General features: G+C 42.1%; 1 protein-coding gene and 1 long non-coding RNA gene across 2 annotated transcripts; one reads left to right on the top strand and one right to left on the bottom strand.

Annotated features, from left to right (window-relative positions):
• Positions 1 to 3,634: 3,634 nt before the first annotated feature.
• Positions 3,635 to 13,310, bottom strand: LOC309577622 (A-kinase anchor protein 17B-like; the record flags this gene model as incomplete). Its single annotated transcript, XM_082289763.1, has 6 exons — positions 3,635 to 3,821; positions 4,362 to 5,618; positions 5,748 to 5,874; positions 6,715 to 6,952; positions 12,983 to 13,161; positions 13,305 to 13,310. 6 exons carry the CDS (start codon positions 13,308 to 13,310, stop codon positions 3,685 to 3,687), a joined length of 1,944 nt encoding a protein of 647 aa, XP_082145889.1. The 3' UTR covers positions 3,635 to 3,684.
• Positions 13,311 to 15,683: 2,373 nt separating this feature from the next.
• On the top strand, positions 15,684 to 16,873 carry LOC309577478. Its single transcript, XR_014226765.1, has 3 exons — positions 15,684 to 15,800; positions 15,903 to 15,960; positions 16,062 to 16,873. It is a non-coding gene; the product is annotated as an uncharacterized lncRNA (long non-coding RNA).
• Positions 16,874 to 17,476: the final 603 nt, after the last annotated feature.

Raw genomic sequence — 17,476 nt, 5'->3', positions numbered from 1 at the left:
AGTAAAACTTTAATGGAATATTAAATAGAGAACATGCTCTATTGCAAAAACAGAGTTAAGCAGAAGAAAAACCCCAAGTAATTGTTAATACTGAGCAAAAGCTGGAGCTTTGGAAGGTTGTAACCTACCCTTCAGTGGACCCAACCAGCTGACTCTCAAGTTACTCCGTAACGTCTCCCGAGGAACTGAACACTATTTTAAGTATTAATCTGTACATTAGAACATTATGCTTCACAAAGAAAGTAGTAACAAAAACAATGCAGAAAACAGGCAGTAACAGAAGACAAAGCTCATTGTTAATACTTTTTGGGGAGGAGGTATAACACTTTGGTAAGACTGTTACTTTTTGAGGGAAAACAGAGAATTTATTGTGAAAAGGGAAGAAGCGAATCCCAAAAGCTGCTCATAAAGTAGCAGGCAAAGATTTTACTTCCTTCTAAAGTGCTGAAGAAAATGGATGGATTTTAGCTTCTTTTTTAGTCTGTTCGTTACAATTTGTACCCTTCCTTCAAGAGTGACTGGCAGCAATGAGTATGCAAAAGGAACCATGCCAGGCAGCTTATCAGGCTGGTAGGACGTGATGACCAATTCAATGCAGAGAATGTCACCAGTCTCCCTCATCTGACATGTCCAACACCTGTCACAAAGATATACTCTAGGACAAATCAAAACAATTGAGTCATATCTTATTTCCAACCAGGAAAACTCATGTAAATTGCTTTGTAAAATTCAGATATTCTTTTATCTGGACTTCGTCACCCCTTAATCACCTTTATTAGCTCTTGCTTCCTGCTGTTTCAGTTAAACAAAAAAAAGGTCATTAACAAATACTTCTGTTGAAAGTTATGTAAGGGGTTTCATGAAAGGTGAGGCATTTCTATGCATTACCTGGAATCCCTGGATTAAGAAGAAAGGGCTTTATAATTGCTGTATTGTATTTCAAGCAGATGGACTGATTTAATAATGGACCTTGTGTATTTCTGCTTTAAAACCAACATGTAGGATTTTGACTTCAGCATTCAGCACAAGGTACAACCCACAGGTCACATATTTTCAGTAACAAAGCATTGTTCAGCCAACTTCTGTTCCTACCAGTTCTATGAGGAGGCATTTTCACTAGTTCTGTACAAAAAATTAGATTTGATGGCAAGATCTGCAGTCTCAGGGCCTAACTTCATACATGTCAGAGTAAACAGTATTTCCATAAAAAGCACCCAGCCTCCTGAAACAGCAGCTAGGCACAACAGCACATGTCAGGTTCAAACTAAAATGTGTGAAATTATGCCAGAAATGTTCTACATTTCCATTGCTGAACTATATAAATGCTGCTTTTAATACATATTTTCATGTAATAAATGTTCTAATTGCCAAAACATTCTGTAACTTTCATACTTGGGATGTGACATTAATATCTATAACTACTAAAATCCAATCTACAAAGCCATGCATTTTAAAAGTTTTAAAGCAAACTGTTACATGAATCTTTAAAGATTAGCCTTCAGGATAATAAAATTATATTAAGCAGTCCAGTGTATGAAAAGATAGGGCTCGTATTAAATATGCTGACAGGAAAAAGAATATAGTGAGGCATAGTGAGGCCCTGGCAGAGGCTGCCAAAAGAAACTGGATGCCCCATCCCTGGCAGTGTTGAAGACCAGATGGACAGTGCTTGGAGCAGGTGGAAGGTGCCCATGCCCCTGGAATGGGGGTTGGAACAAGATGGTCTTTAAGGTCCCGATCCAAACCATTCTATGATTTTGTGTAAAGTAAAATTATTATTAAAGCACCTGAAATCAGGTTCTAAATAATGTCAAACAGGAAACAGAAGTTCTCTTTCAGTATGAAGATTACAATGTCTCACATTTTAAAGTGCATGCATATTTTATTTACTAACAATGTTTTACATGGAATGAGGACTTGGGAGATAAAGCAAATCCTATCAATTTCAGTCAATACAGGTGAACATGAAGCAATTACAGAAATGGAGTATTTATTTGTTATTGGTTACTGTAACAGCATATTGATAAAACACTGGAAATTTACACTGAAGGAAATCTTTAGTTCCTTCTCCTCCAGATTAACAAAAAGAAATACTTCTTCACCTGTCACCAAAAGGCCTGTCTCATGGGAAATGGGTACTCATGGACAGAGAACTGTCTATAGATTGGCAGAGGGGGAAGTTTTGTTATCTTTAATCTGCAAATATTGCATAGAGAAAAAACACCATTGGTATGTCACCTCAGTGCAACTGAAAATGTTTTACAAGGTCAATGAATACAATAGTCCATCTTCATTATAACTGTATAAAATACTAAAAAGGAGACTTAAGAGGGGCATAAATGTTCTCCAAAATAGTCAGAAAATACTTCTGTCAAGAAAATAAGATCTTTTTAGATAAAAGTAATAGATTAACAGTACTTTGAGTAGCAACCATTTGTCATGCATGACCCCGAAAAGGCACTCAATGTCTGAACACATGAACAGAAAGACTGATAAAACCTGGCTTAGAAGCCTGCAGGAATCACCAGTATTGAAGACTGGGGGAAAACCTATCTACCACAAACAATTACAATTATTCTTTTTTATTACTATTTATTAGAGCAGAAATTACAAACATGGGTAAGATCTTATGTAATGAAGGCAACATTTTCACATTAACTTCGTCTACTGACATGTAATAAATAAAACATAATAAAATGAAAGCTGCAATAATCAGTGCATTGAACTTTGAACTGGTTCTCTGTATCTTGCTAAGGGACTTTGTTTGAAAACAATTGTGGCTGTCTTCTAGATATAGCCAGCTGAATAAACATGGATATAACTCAAGTTCCTAGATTGCATTTTCACATTTTTATCTACATGCAGCACAACTCTGACAACATTTCACAATTCCTCTGGAAAGCATTTGTAAGCAAACTCATACTAAACAGCTATCTCACTATATGTGCCTTCAAAATCTTGTGAACTGTCAACCTGCATTTCCATGGGGACTGTCAGCAGGCTGACAAGTACTACCCTTTCATTATCTAATACTCAGAGCTTTGCTTAGACAACCATTCAGATTCCTGGAAGCACTACATTGAGCGTAAGTTCAGTGAAATCCTTCCTCCCAAAGGCAAGCAAGTTTTCAGAAACACCTCTAGAATTGTGAATAGAAGACAAGGATTCTTCTAATGTGGGTTTTACAGAAGATGGGATTTTTTTCATATTTGGAAATCTATTACTTCTCAAAATTGAGTATAAATGTCCCCCACATCACTCCCATCATTATAACAATCTGATTGAGGAGGCACTTCATATGCTTGCTCTAGGATTGACAATTATGGTTTTTTCCAATTACTCATTATTAGTAAATACTGTAATTTACATTATTCCCTGCATTCAATCAAAGTGTAATGTTCCAAGATCTCAATCTGTGTGCTTTTAAGTTCTTAGCCACTAGTCCATGAAAGTTTGTCTGGCTCTGGGGAAAGTTTTGGTCCTGTTATCCAAAAGGCAAACACAGATTCTGCTTTTGTGGCTCACTACACCAGATAGATATTCTAACCAAAGGAATCACCTAAGCAAAAAAAAAAACAAAAAACAAAAAAAACCAACCCAGTATTTCATATACCTTTTAATGATCAAAGGGGTTTCCTCTCCCACCCCCGTATAAAAACTTCAGAGCTATAATACAGTAGCTGTTCAGCATCCTCTTCTGGGCTCTGCTCCACAGAAAGTATCTGAGCAGGGGTTTGTCTGAATTATCTCAAGAGGAAATAGAGGGCATCCTCTGACATCTGCATCCATCTCTCTTCTCAACATTAATTTCCTCTCATCTCCTGTAGATAAGAGAAAGTTACTTGAAATGAGTTTGTCAGGTGGGCAGGGAGGGAAAGGGAGGTGGCTGTAAGGTATCCACCAATCAACTGGAGGCACAGTAAATCATAAAAAGGACGGTAAGAACAGCCAGTAGCAATCCTGTATGAGCATTAGATGTATTTTAGCTATGTAAAAATTCACTCACCTGCGACAGTACTTCCCACACAGCTGTGCCACACACTGAATTGTCTATCAATGTTTTAGTAGTCTAAAGCATGTTGTTAGTATGCATGTAGTTAACAGAATAACCACCCATTGCTAATGCCCAGGACAGATACTGTGCTAACCAATTAAGTAAACAAATATTACTCTTGAGCTGCAGCTGTGTGTTTCAGAGCTAAACTGAACAAACTCTTAATTGCAGAGAAGTTGCACTGGGTTTTTTTTATCTCATGCTTATACTTTTTAAAACCATTCATCACTGTAAGAACTGTGGCAACCTCACCTGCCACAGACCTGTCAAATTCAGTCCCCTGAGCTGTGGCATCCCTCTTTCTCACCTCTCCTCTGGAGGATCTCCTGAAGGGGTGAACCATCATGAGGGGTAACATCTGGTGCTGCCATAGAGGTGTGAAGTGTCTTGAATTTCACTTTTTTGTGCAACATTTTCTTACATTTTCTCTGTATCTTTCTGAGCGACCCCAGCTGCATGCAACTGTCCGTCTCTGAAAAGCCACATTCATCAGATAAAAGATTAGAAGAAAGCTTTTTTCGCTTTTTCTTCATTTTATGAGCATTTCTCTCCTTTTCCCTGGATTGTCTCTCACTTTTCTTTCCTTCATATCTTAATTTACTACTAGACCTCTTGCACGACTTTTTAACTTTACGTTCACACTGCTTTGCCAAGCCCTCATGGACAGAATTAGAACAGGAGTTACATTGGCTGATTTCCTTCTCTTGACCTTCCAGAGCTACATTTTTACGGTAAACCAGTAATTTTCTTTCCCCGGCTCTTGCAGGCAAGCACCCTTTAATACAACTGCTGTAAATTTCTTCATACCTTCTTTCTGCTCTCTTCACTGAGCCACCACATGCCTCTCTAAAGTACTCAGAATCACTGATCTCTTCCAACAAATCCTTTAATCTGCAAGCAGATCTACATGTTCCATATGGTACAGTGCCTTCATCTCTACCATCTTCTTGTTTGAATTCCTTATTACGAGTAACAGTAGTGCACTCCAAAGAATGATTCAGTCCAGCATGTGGTAAGTTATCAACAGTCAGTGAGTCATTCCTCTGCACTTGCAGCTTTTTTGCAAGCTTGCCCCCATGGACCTTGCTTTCTAACACTTTGTCTGTTGACTCAAGTTCCCCAAGAGTGATCACCAGCCTATAATTACTATCACTACTACAATTTCTCTTGTGGCGGTTTTGTACAGGACTCACTTCTCTGAAGTGCTGACCATGTTTGTTACTCAAGCTGATGTCAAACCCACTACCATCATCAGACACCACTCGCTTCCACTGGGACTTGTTCGCAGTGGTTTTTGGCTCTAAGCAAACACGTGCATAGTGTGGTGTCTGATAGTAGTTTAGTAAATAATGGATGAATTCATCAGTCTCATAAACCTTTTGTTTTTTGCAATCATCTTCCTCAGACACTGTCTGCGTGTGAACTACATCCAGTGCTGGGTGGTGCCTTCCATGGAGAGGTTCGATGACCCGGCCGTCCTGGGTAACCGTGATCAGCAAAGGCCCACAGCCTTTGGCGGAGGAGCTGCACACATCTCTGCCAGGCAGTCCATCAGAGCTCGGGACTGGAGAGACATCATTTAAAATTGTCCTAACTATGTGACAAGTAGGTGCATGGAAGTTACTCACATCTCCTTCCTCACTACATAAACCGCTAACTTTTTGGGTTAACGAGCACTTAAACTCCTCCTTACGTTTCAGCTCTTTGTGCGTATGATAAAGGGAGCTAATCAGCTCCTGCTGTATGTCTTTAAATGCTGTTTCAGAAAATGAATCGTCCTTCTTTACACCCAGTGAAGGATCCACTTTTTGACTTGCCAACTGCGAAACCAAGAAAATAGAAGTTTATTTAACACATCACCTTCATAATTAAGAAGGCTAATGTCAGATGTAATGGGGCTCTAAAATTCATGCAGAATGGCAAGGGTAGCCTCTGACTTCAACTCATAGTAAATTACAGTCCTTTAGAAGTCTTTTACATTAAGGACTGGGGAAAATACACACTTGTTAAAAGCTGCAAGCAAATTTTCCTCCACAAATAGTGAAGACAAAACCATATTAGAAATTAAAACCCCATTTTCATTTGAAACTCTTTTTTTTGCCCAAAGCACTAAACTAAACCTACAAACATTAATCTGTGTGCAAAACACTCACATTTTATCACTTCTCTGCTGACTTTCTCAAGACATTATCTGAATCAAACTGAAATAAGCCTGGTAAATGAGTGCAAGAAAAAAGAAGAGGCTATTAGAAATGCAACTGGTATAATCTGTGCAAATTTAATTCAGTCACTTGTAGGCCTGAGACCAAAACAAGCAGAGAGAGCATCACTTTTGTCCTCACCCCAAAATTCCTTGCTTGCAACACTGGATCAAGTCTAATAGAGGTAATATAGCCTTTCCAGCCCTATTTTTTACTCAGTAAAGATAAGGTCTGGAAAAAGCACCAAAGGCGAAGTTTCTGTGTAAAAATGCACTACGTTTGCTCTTAGGGTAAGACTGAGAGCAGATTGTCACAAGACATGGACCTCAGGCCTTCTCAGTGTTCAGTCAGCCCCAAAGCAGTCTTCTGAATAGCATCAAGATATCAAATGTCTAGTGAATTATTCAAGCTCTAATAAATATCCTCAAAAATTTAAAGTACGTTTTAAAATAGTCTTACTTTCACACGACTTAACAGCACTGTAAGCAGTCTGACAGACTCCACTCTTCTCTGAGCTAGCAGGGATTTTCTTTCTTCCCATTCAGGCATATTCTCTGGCCACTGCTGTTCTTCAGCTGGTACCTTCCGCTGCTTTGGGCGATGTTCCTCATCTCCATCTATCTGCCTTCTCTTCTCTCCTCTCGAGCTTAGCTTTCCTTTTTGTCTCTTGAACTTCTTTTCATCACCACTTCTTTTTCTAGGTAATTATCAATATGGGACAATTTAGATGACACTTGTTTTATATTTTGCATCCTGGGGGATTGGATGTAAGTCTTTGAAGTGCTAATAATAAGCAACCAGTCACCAAGAATCACATGTGGCTAACAAGGAATCTCGTTTGCTTAAATAACATGTTTAAAAAACATGGCACATAAATTACACACACCTAACTGATCCCCACAGTTAGAAAGTTCTTTGTCTCTTCAAATGGTTTGTATTCTTGGGTTTTCTTTATAAGCACTGCCAAGACAACAGCATCACATGATTCTTGTCTCCAAGGGCACAGCTAGAGACTAATCATTTGGATCTAATTCTTAAATTAACAAATCTCTCCTAAAGATTAGCATGAGGGTCCTATTTAAGAGGTATTACAAGGCTCTTGTAATTCAGGGGTTATCACTGAACAAGGCTTACCCTGAGCCAAGGCCTTCTCTGCTCCTCACCCCACCCCAGCAGCGAGAGGCAGAGGGTGCTCAAGGAGCTGGGAGGGGACACAGCCAGGACAGCTGATCCCAGCTGACCCGAGGGATATCCCCGACCATATGGCCTCATCCTCAGCAATAAAGCTGAGGGAGAAGGAGGAAGGGGGAGCATTTGGAGTGATGGTGTTTGTCTTCCCAAGTCACTGTTGTGTGGGATGGAGCCGTGGTGTCCTGGGGATACAGAACACCTGCCTGCCCTGGGAAGTGGAGAACGAATTTCTTGTTTTGCTTTCCTTGTGCACATGGCCTTTGCTTTACCTATGAAACTGTCTTGATCTCAATCCTCAAGTTTTCTCACTTTCACCTTTTTGATTCTCCTCCCCATACCACTGGGGAGAAGGGGAGGGAGTGAGCAGCTGTTGTAGGACTTAATTACCAGCTGGGGTTAAACCACAACAGGCTATCACCACTTTTTGGAAACTTTGCCCTGTAGGAAGTAGATCTACCGAATAATCAACATGATGCATCACAAAAACCTCCAGAAAATTCAGGGAACAGTGTTCAGACAAGTAAGTGTTTAAAAACAGTTTTTAAAAAGTATTTGAATAAGGAAGAATTAGCAATGGAAGCATAGCAGTGCTTTTAGAGACCTAGCATTAGATTCACTATGCGTTTTAAGTGTCTGGTTTTTTAAGAAGATGCATAACCCGACTGATTACTAGTGACAGTTTAGGATGCCATCCAAACACATTATCTAATGAATGAAAACTTCAATATACTACTATTACTCATATGCAAATTTAAGAACACTGCAGTAAAGATATCAACAATAAAAAAATAACACACAAAAATGGGTAAAGACAGAAAAGTATTCTTTTCATAGCTTTGGATTTTCTAGTCAGCTTGGAGGCACTGAGAAATGTACATCAAATTAATTTTATTTCAGGGCATAAGGACATTGATTTAAGATGTTGCAGCATAGAGCAATAACAAAAGCCCACACACAGAACCTTAAGGAAACAATCCTCAGAACAATTTGAGAGCAACAGCTCTCACTATAGGCCCACAGAATCATAGAATAATCCAATCTGAAAGGGACCTCGGGATATCTCCAGTCCAGCCTTTCTCATAATCCAGACCCCTACATCTGACACCTTACACACAGAATTAACATTATGGTTTTCTTCCCAATATATAAATTAACAACTACATAGTATTGTTTCAATTTCTCCAACTCCTGTTTCCTCAAAGCCTGGATTTTTACACAGCCACTCTTCCTGTATTTTACTTGGTATGAGGAAGTGTAACAAATTTCAAGAAAATGGGACATTCTCTAAAAATATACTCTCACCTTTCAACCCCCTCTCCTTTTTTTCCCCCTTTTTTGACCGTGATCCTGTTCTTGCAGCTTTAGTCTTTCCAGGCTTCTCTATCTTATGGCTCCTTCACTAAAAATGTCTGGTTGTGTCAAAAGCCACCTGTCACAGAAGAAGCAGAATCAGACTTAGCAGCCTAGTTTGCTGCATATTTATACAAACACAGACAACCTGCTGAGTAAATTAGAGACCCAGGTGACTACCAAAATACCACTACACTTGTGAGAATGCCTCTCTCTACCTTGACATACCAGAACTTCTGAAGTTCATACTGGGTTGTCAATCAAGCTCAAACATCCCTCTCCCAAATATCTCCTCCTGCTGTGACATCAGGGGCTCACAATCTGACATCATGCCTTTGACCAAACCCACTCCTGGTAGGCTCTTCTGGGGACTCAAAAGTTCAGCATGTTCAGCACAGCACTCCTAATTGCAGGAGTTAATGCAGTTCTGCCAAAACTAGAGTTCACTGACTCTTAGAGCAACATCTTTTGGATCACATGCTTGTTTGCTTGCTTAAAAATTGATGGATTCTGTTGATGTGTGCTGCATTTCATCAGCTTCAAATGCCCAGACAGAGCACATTAAAAGAAAACACTCAAGCAAGTTGCATCAAGGTCTATCTACACTGAAAAAGTAAGTAATACGAAGTATTATTTCCAGCATAGAGGGATATTTCAGGGTAACAGTTTAGAAATTACCAGCTGGGACAAAAAATGAAACTGGGTACTCCCTAATAAGGGCTTATGGAGGTAAACCAATAGGCTGCTGAAATTAAGCTTACAGGTTGCACATTTTCTTTTATAATGCCACACTACGCATAACACTTCAGTGGATTCATCTCTCAATATACTTAAACAAAAAGGTACAGAGAAGAGAATAGCTACCATTTTCTAGCCAAGAATCACCAGGCAGCCACTACACCACTTCATATTGAACAACAAGAAACTAAGTATCTTTCAGAGTATCATCAGTTCTGGACATCATCTCTCAGTTTCAGTGCCAACTACACAGAAAATATTGACAACCTTTAGCTTAGCCAGAGAAATTTTTCAGGAAATCAAAACAGTATAACGCTGGGTTTTGATTAAATGAGTTAAATTCAGATGCCTGAATTTCATGTATCAGTATACCTACATCTAGTACAAACAGGATAATCACCCAGGGGTTTTTTGCCCCTCACATGCTTAATTGTCCAAAAAGTTTACAGAGAGGCTTCCACTGCTTATCAAGGACTTTTCAGGCCTAAATTCAAGGAAAAAGAAGCAGAAGTTGGCAAACCACCATCTGTGCCAGTTTCTTCCACAAAGTCTCAGCACCTAGTTACAAGTAAAGCTTAGTGTATTTTAATAAGTCCATATGCTATATTTTTCTTTATTTGATAGACACAATTTTAACAGAAATACAGACTAAATCATATGGAGACAAAAAAGTTACATATACAAAGAGAACTGCAAGAGTGCCACATAAAAGCTTCCGCTGAAGAAACATGAAAAAAAAGTAATATGGTCTTCATAGGTTATCAACTATAGTGCTATTACTTGAAAAATGCCTGTTTGCTTTCAATATGGGAATGTACAAGGGAAGACAAGCACAGAAACTGTTTGGTAAAAGAGAGTGACTACACTTTACTGAGAATGATGAAGAAAAAAACCCACATATGTACTGGAGGAAAAGCTAGTGCAAATAACATTAATATAAAATAACCAGGAACTTCTGGAAGCAGCAGCTACAGCACAGACTGCAGCACTGAATCGCTCCTCTTAGGGAACTGCTGCCAAATGCACTCAGAATTAATGCTAACTTTGTCTCATATATGCAGAGCAGATCCGCAAAGCACCTTCTACAAAACTGAAGCAGCAAGTAATCTCTAGAGTCCTTTCTGCCCACTGTGCATTAAGATAAAGAGCTTCCTAAAGCTTTCCACTGAGTTAGTGCCAACTATGCTTCTGCCACCCCACTAAGATTTGTGGTGCAGCAGATTAAAACATCCAGGACACTGTTGTTGCAACCTGTAGAGATATGAAAGTCAAGCCTGCAGACCACCTGGTGTACATAAAATCTTGTTCTGTTTTGCAAGTACATCTTCTATTAAACCAACTGATATATTATCCTGCCCTTGCAAATCTTCTTTCACTTATATCCTTACACCATCATGGCTGCAGCCATGTTCCTACTACTGCAATCAATCACCTAAAAGCCATAAACTCTCTTCATAGATCTGAGTAAGCTATAGTAGTTTGCTAGTGCACACTAGTACCCTTGCTCTTCCCCACTTCTGTTCATAGCCAGGAGATCTTCAAGCACCAGAAATTAATTTCTCACTATCTAACTGTATACAAAGCCCAGAATTATTTACTGGCTGATCCACTGAATTGCTGCTCAGCAGCATGGCCTTTTGAAATCAACCCTGACATATCAATAAGCCACTCCCTTAAGTTATAACTGTTGCAACTGACAAATCACAAGGAATTTGGCCTTCAAGCCCTTTACCAAATTATTATTTCCTTTTGGCCACTCTGCCACGGTAATAACATTTGGAGCACATCTGCCCTTGCCCTAGGGTTTACTACAGTAACTGCAGGCTGAACTGACCTTATCTTACAACACCCTAACTTGTGTCACCTAAGTTCATACTTTAAAACAAACTCATACTTTAGGGAAAAATTAACAACCTGTAAATATCTAACCTGAAACACTCACATAGTCCATATGAGCAACATGTAAGTAGTGGGAATAATTGTTCCAAAGGTGCCCCTCACATTTGCTCACTGTGATGTGACAGCTGATGGTAACAGCTCTTACCATCCCCAGTTTCCCAGCTGGTCACTCATGCGAGGCCCTGGCCCATCACAACAGTTTCAGAGACCATACCATCAACCAGGTCAGGAAAGAGGGTTATCTTGAAGATGGGAAGATAAAATCATATTTTGCCAGGTTACTTTTCAGATATTTGGTTTCCCTGCTCTCATGGACAGTGTGGCCTCTGAGGAGTCCCACCAGCAGGGCTGAAGGCAAGCTCGAGGTAGAGGAAATATTTTAATTCTGCAGAGGTGGGTACGCAGGAGCACTACAAGCTAAGGCAATGTGGCAAGCCTATGTATTGATCCACAGCAGCAGAGAGTTTATCATGCAGGGAAAAAAAGCTAGGGTCGTTTAGCCTAGAAAAAAGGAGGGTCGGGGGGACCTTATGGCTCTCTACAATCACATGAAAGGAGGTTGGATCCAGGTGGGGGTCGGTCAACTCTCTCAAGCACCGTGAGAGGGAATGGCCTCAAATTACATCAGAGGAAGTTTAGATTGGATATTGGAAAAAGTTTAGATTGGAAAAACTTCTCCACTGAAATTGGTGATCGGCATTGGAAGAGGCTGGAAGCCTTCAAATAGTTTGTGGATGTGGCACTTGGTGACATCGTTTAGCAGTAAACATAGTAAATGTTACTGGACTCTGTGATCTTAGAGGCCTTTTCCAACCCTAGCGATTTTATGACAAGCATTTACCAGAAAGTCACTTAGAGAAGTTTAAAGAAGAGCTTTAAACTGATTTTTAACATATGAAATGAGTTTATCCAGGCTGCTCTATCCAAAATTAACTGAAAAGGAGCGATGATAAAAAAGTGCCGCTGCTCTCACGAATATTGCAGTAAAAGGGGCGTTTTGAAGCGAACTCTCCCAGCACCGCTATGTTCCACGCTGTCCGAAGTGAGGATAAAACAAACCGCCAGCCCCAGCCCAAAAGACCGAGCCACTGAAGGCCGCGGTCCCCCGAGCTCGGGCAGCACCGCAAGCCAGACGCCGGCAGCGCCAGCCGAGGGCAGCCCAGCGGGCAGGGCCCAGCTCTCGGCGGCTCCAGCGGGAGCCGCGGGACCGCGACCCGGGACGCCCCGCTCCCCTGCCCCGGCTGTGAGCCCCGGGCAGGTGCGGACCCAGCTCGGGCAACCCCCGGGCCCAGGCCCGCCACGCGGGCCAGGCTCCTCCGGCCGAGCCTGCTGCCGCCCAGGGGTTGGAGCAGACGGAGGGTCGGTCCGCCCGTGCGGGCAGGCCTGCGGGCTCCGGGCAGCCCCAGCGGAGCCGCCGGGAACCGCCGCGACAACTTCCCCTGGCGGAGCGAGCACCGCCCGCCCGCTGCCCGGCGCGCTCCGGCCTGGCCCGGAGCGCCCTCCTCCGGCGGCACCCCACGCCCCGCTCCCCAGGGCCGGCCGTTCTTACCCTCCGGCCGCCGCGCTACCGCCGGCCCTTCGGCCACCACCCCGGGGCGGAGCGCGGCGGACGCGACAGCGCCGATGGACCCGGCCCCGGGGCGCGGCTCCTCCGCTCCGCCCGCCTTGCCCGCCTTCGAAGCACGCCCGCCTCCGAAGCACGTCCGCCTGCCCACGCCGCAGATTGGCCTGTGCGGTGTGTGGGGGTTTCACGGGTGTTGTTGAGGAACGGTTCACGAAGCGAGTTCCCAGGAGGCGCTAGTGGCTGCTCTTCCTGCCTGGCCCCTCGCCCGTGACCTGCAGGGCCGGCCTTAGCTGCAGCTGCCTGCTGCCGGCATCTTCGGCCTGTGCGCCTCGCGTGTGTGCGTTGTATTAAAAATAAGCCAAAGAGAAAAAGTTACTCCTCGGCAGTTGCCTCGCTCAGGCAGAGCAAAGGCTTGGTTGTGATGCAATACCGTGTTTTACCGTGTTTTTCTTTGCCCTGTAACAAAGGTAGTTCATCCATCACTGCTCATGAGTGATAACTGTGTGAGGGTTTATGTCCATCTTTCCCTGGTTTAGTACTGGCTTGTAGGTGTTTTCCCGGTGGAAAAGCACTGCCTGTGTCTCTGCACGGTACGGCTGTCAGCTCCCAATGGTGCAGTGCTCACCCATGTGCTGCTGATGGTACCGTGTGCACTTCCTTGGTTGTTCTCAATTTAGCATCCCCAAGACAATGTACAACCTTATATATATATATATATATACTTTTTATGTCCTTCTTCCACCTTGTTAAAAACAAACACTTTACCTCTTCTCCTGGATCAATACAGTTGTGACTAGGATGGGTGATGATCACAGGACACACACAGGGCTAGGGCTGCAGGCAGAGCCGGTGTACCGACCATTTCTACTCTGTGATGGTCTAATTGCTATGTATGCAATTACAACCGAAGACCAGTGGTTACACATATATTTACGGTGGGAGTGTATGTCTGTTACAATTTTGTGTGCCTAAAAGCATGTCTGTGTTTTCTCACTGTACAAGCTGATAAGACAAAGATACTATGTTTACCGACAAATGTTTTTTTGCTCTGGTTGCCTTCTCCACAGTTGTTGCTTCTTGTGTTAGGAAGGTTTCCTAGGAGTTATTATATGCTGACATTTGTTTGAGGTTTTTTTATTTTAAAAGATAAAATTGTGCTTTGATGATACAAATTTCCAAGATACTCTCTCTAAGTTATGTGATTTTTTTCTTTCTACATAATTTTTCCAAACCAAAACAGGCAAACTGGCATTTGAGATCAGTTTGCAGCAGCAGGCTCATTATGTGCACCTACTGCTTTTCCAAAGCTGCAACAAGTTGAGAAACTTTAATGTTTTAGCTCTCGAATAAAAGGTTTAATGTAGACATACAAAGCTATTTCTTTCAAGATGTGAGAATGTGCCCTCTGGATGCAGAAAACCAGTTCCTTGCCTGTAATTAAACAAATTATGTGTCAATCTATTTTATATTCTGTGTTTCAGGGATCTAGCCACTGTAAACTGTGCTGTTTTGCCATTGTGGAATATCCTGCCTGCTGGGATTGAGCACGGAGCTGGAGCAGTATGGAGGGTTACTCTGGGAATGAACAGTAAATTGTATTTCCTCTGGGAAAGGAGTCAGGGAATGCACAGAGTGACATCACAACCAAATGGGTTTGCTTTAAAGCCTGGCAATCAGGGCACATAGATGAGCTTCTCTGGAAGCTTCAGGATTAGGCTGGGGAGGAAGACAGTTCGAAGAAACTTTGAACATGAAGCTTGTTTAAATCTGTAAAAGGAATACTCTTGGCTATGTTTCTGCTTGTGGCTTGGTAATGTCATTCCAGGAATTATGTCTGGATGTAACATACTGCTTAAGTAATTTAAAAGCTAAGATAACTTTCCTGATTGAGAATATATATCTCTTACCTCTAGGTTGTACAGTCTATAGGAAAACCCAAACCTCAGAGTTGTATTTAATTTTGAAATAGAAAACTGAAACCTGTTCCAAGGGACAGTAAGAAAACTTACATAGTTTTGTTTCATAAATAACAATGATGCAACCTTGCTTATTGGAGTTTGCTGTCATTGCAGGTTTGACTCAGGAAACTAATTTGTGCAGCGCTGAAATACCCTTTCTTTAGATAGTAATGTGATCAGTTATTGAGTGAGAAGCAGTCACCTAGGCAGTCATTTCCTAGCGAGGAACAAGTGAATAATGGGTTGGATGCTGCCATCCCCTAGCATTCTGGCTGCATAGAAAACTTGTTAAGCTTTCATGTCCTTGAGGTAATATTAGAAAGTACCTGGTGGTACTTTTTCAGTGTGTCTAACTTCCCTGTCTGGACTTTCTAATCACTCTGTATGGTGATAGGTTTAATCTACAAGAAGGTTACTTCAGAAATATTTTGTATGTAAGTGGGTGGTTTTGCACAGAGGGAAGGGAAGGGAAGGGAAGGGAAGGGAAGGGAAGGGAAGGGAAGGGAAGGGAAGGGAAGGGAAGGGAAGGGAAGGGAAGGGAAGGGAAGGGAAGGGAAGGGAAGGGAAGGGAAGGGAAGGGAAGGGAAGGGAAGGGAAGGGAACTACCTTAAAGATCATCTAGTTCCAACCCTCCTGCCATGGGCACAGACACTTTCCACTAGATCAGGTTGCTCAAAGCTCTGTCCAACCTGGCCTTGAACATTTCCATTTTTAAATGTATGACTGGTTTTATTTTGGCAGGTCCCTTTTCAAAGGAGAAAAATGACAACAGAGAAACCACCTTCTCCAAGGATTGCTGTGGGAGGCTGAGGTCATCTGGTGATTCATTTTATCAGCCAGGACAAGTATGTAAAAACTTGCCCCAAAATGAGTTATGGAAATGGGAAGACTGTATGGAAAATATCAGTGCTCAGTAAGAATCTTAAGTTGAGGTTTGTCTTGTGCAGATGAGCAACAAAAGCAAAACTCTGGAAGAAATATCACCCTTTTCTTGAAGTCTTGAAGGTTTGAAATCTTGTTTCCAAGCAGTATTAATGTATAGCAATTTATACCCATTTATTGTTATTTTTCTCCTCCTTGATGGTTAAATGCTTTCTTCTCACCAGGAAAATACAACACCATAAGTAAATGAGTTCCTGGAGAGAGACGCAATTCTAGAGAGATGTCTTTTAGCTCTTTATTGATCTGGGAATAGTCCACTGGATCAGCAGCGGAGTATTCTTGCCAAAGGCAGACTAAGAGTCATCTGATACTGTTCTGTTGGATGCACTGTAAGAAGATACTGGATATAGCTTTCAGTTTGAGTGGACTTTTTTGGTTGGTTGGGGTTTTTTTGTTTTGCTTTGGTTTGGTGGTGTTATAAACATATATTATAGTATTGGCTTCTCGCAAAGTATTAAAGTAGATATTATATAATGTTAGAAATGCTTTTTGCTGTGTGGATGTAGTTTTCTCTCGTTTTAGCAAGAATGTTAGCAAGTGTGAGCAAGTAAGATAACCTCCAAGCGAGCAGAGGATGAGGCCCGAGGAGCTGCTCATCAACACTTTGTCCAGAGAACAAAAGGGCCCAAAGGCTGCTCTGCCCGGAGAACGGGCGGCCAGGAGAGCCCAGAGCCGCTATCACCGCTCTGCCCGGGGGGCAAAGAGGCCAAAGCTGCAATCAGCCCTGACTGTCTGGAGAATTAAGAGATCCACCCCACTCTTACCTAGCGGGCCCAACCCCAAGAATCAAAAGAAATAAAACCACAAGGCCGAAGCCTACGCATGCTCTAAAAAGGCGGACCCAAGGAGTGGCCATGCAGATCAATTCCTGGAAAAGTTTTAATATGAATAAAGAACAGACAGTAAAAATGGTATAAAAAGGACTCACCTCGAGCATCAGGTGTGCTCTTGGCAGAGCGCCAAGGCACCCGGCCGTTATCCCTTTGCTTTATTTTATGTGTCTCTTATTGTCTTTATATTAAACTCTTTAAATTCTAACAGGAGAGTGAACCTCGTTTTTCACAGTGGTGGGGGGGGGGGGCCGGTTGGTATTTTGTTTGGGTTTTTTTATTACAAGAAACAGAACATCCTGTTTTGGAGCAAATCTCTGCTACTACCTTCTTACTGGCTGTTATCTCCTCACTCTACAGATTCTGGTCTCTACTTGTATCTCCTTTCCACTTTCGTCTCTCCCCTCCTGTGCCTTTTTTTCTTTTTCTCTGGCAGCACGTCAACAAAACCTAAACTAATTGACCTAATAAATCTTATTAATAATGTTCACTCAGTTCCTCAGTTCTAGCATCAACACAGAGTGCTTCAGAAACAGAACGCGGTGGTTTTGTGTAGTCGTGCCGTTGCTGCATTCGCTCCCTGTGGAAATACGTTTAATTGTCAAGAGAAAGAGGTGTGTCCCGAGTGCAGCTGGGTCACTGTTGCGAGGGCCCTTTTTTTCCGGCAACATATATCGAAATAATGTAATAATCCATGAATTCAGGTGCAAACAGGGGCAGGGGCACAGTCTGGACTCACCCCGCGGGCA

This window comes from Coloeus monedula (genome assembly GCF_965178545.1).
Source record: "Coloeus monedula genome assembly, chromosome: 12".
Taxonomy (NCBI): Eukaryota; Metazoa; Chordata; class Aves; order Passeriformes; family Corvidae; genus Coloeus; species Coloeus monedula.
The sequence above is the reverse complement of the archived record's forward strand: the minus strand, read 5'-3'. Positions and strand labels throughout refer to the sequence as shown.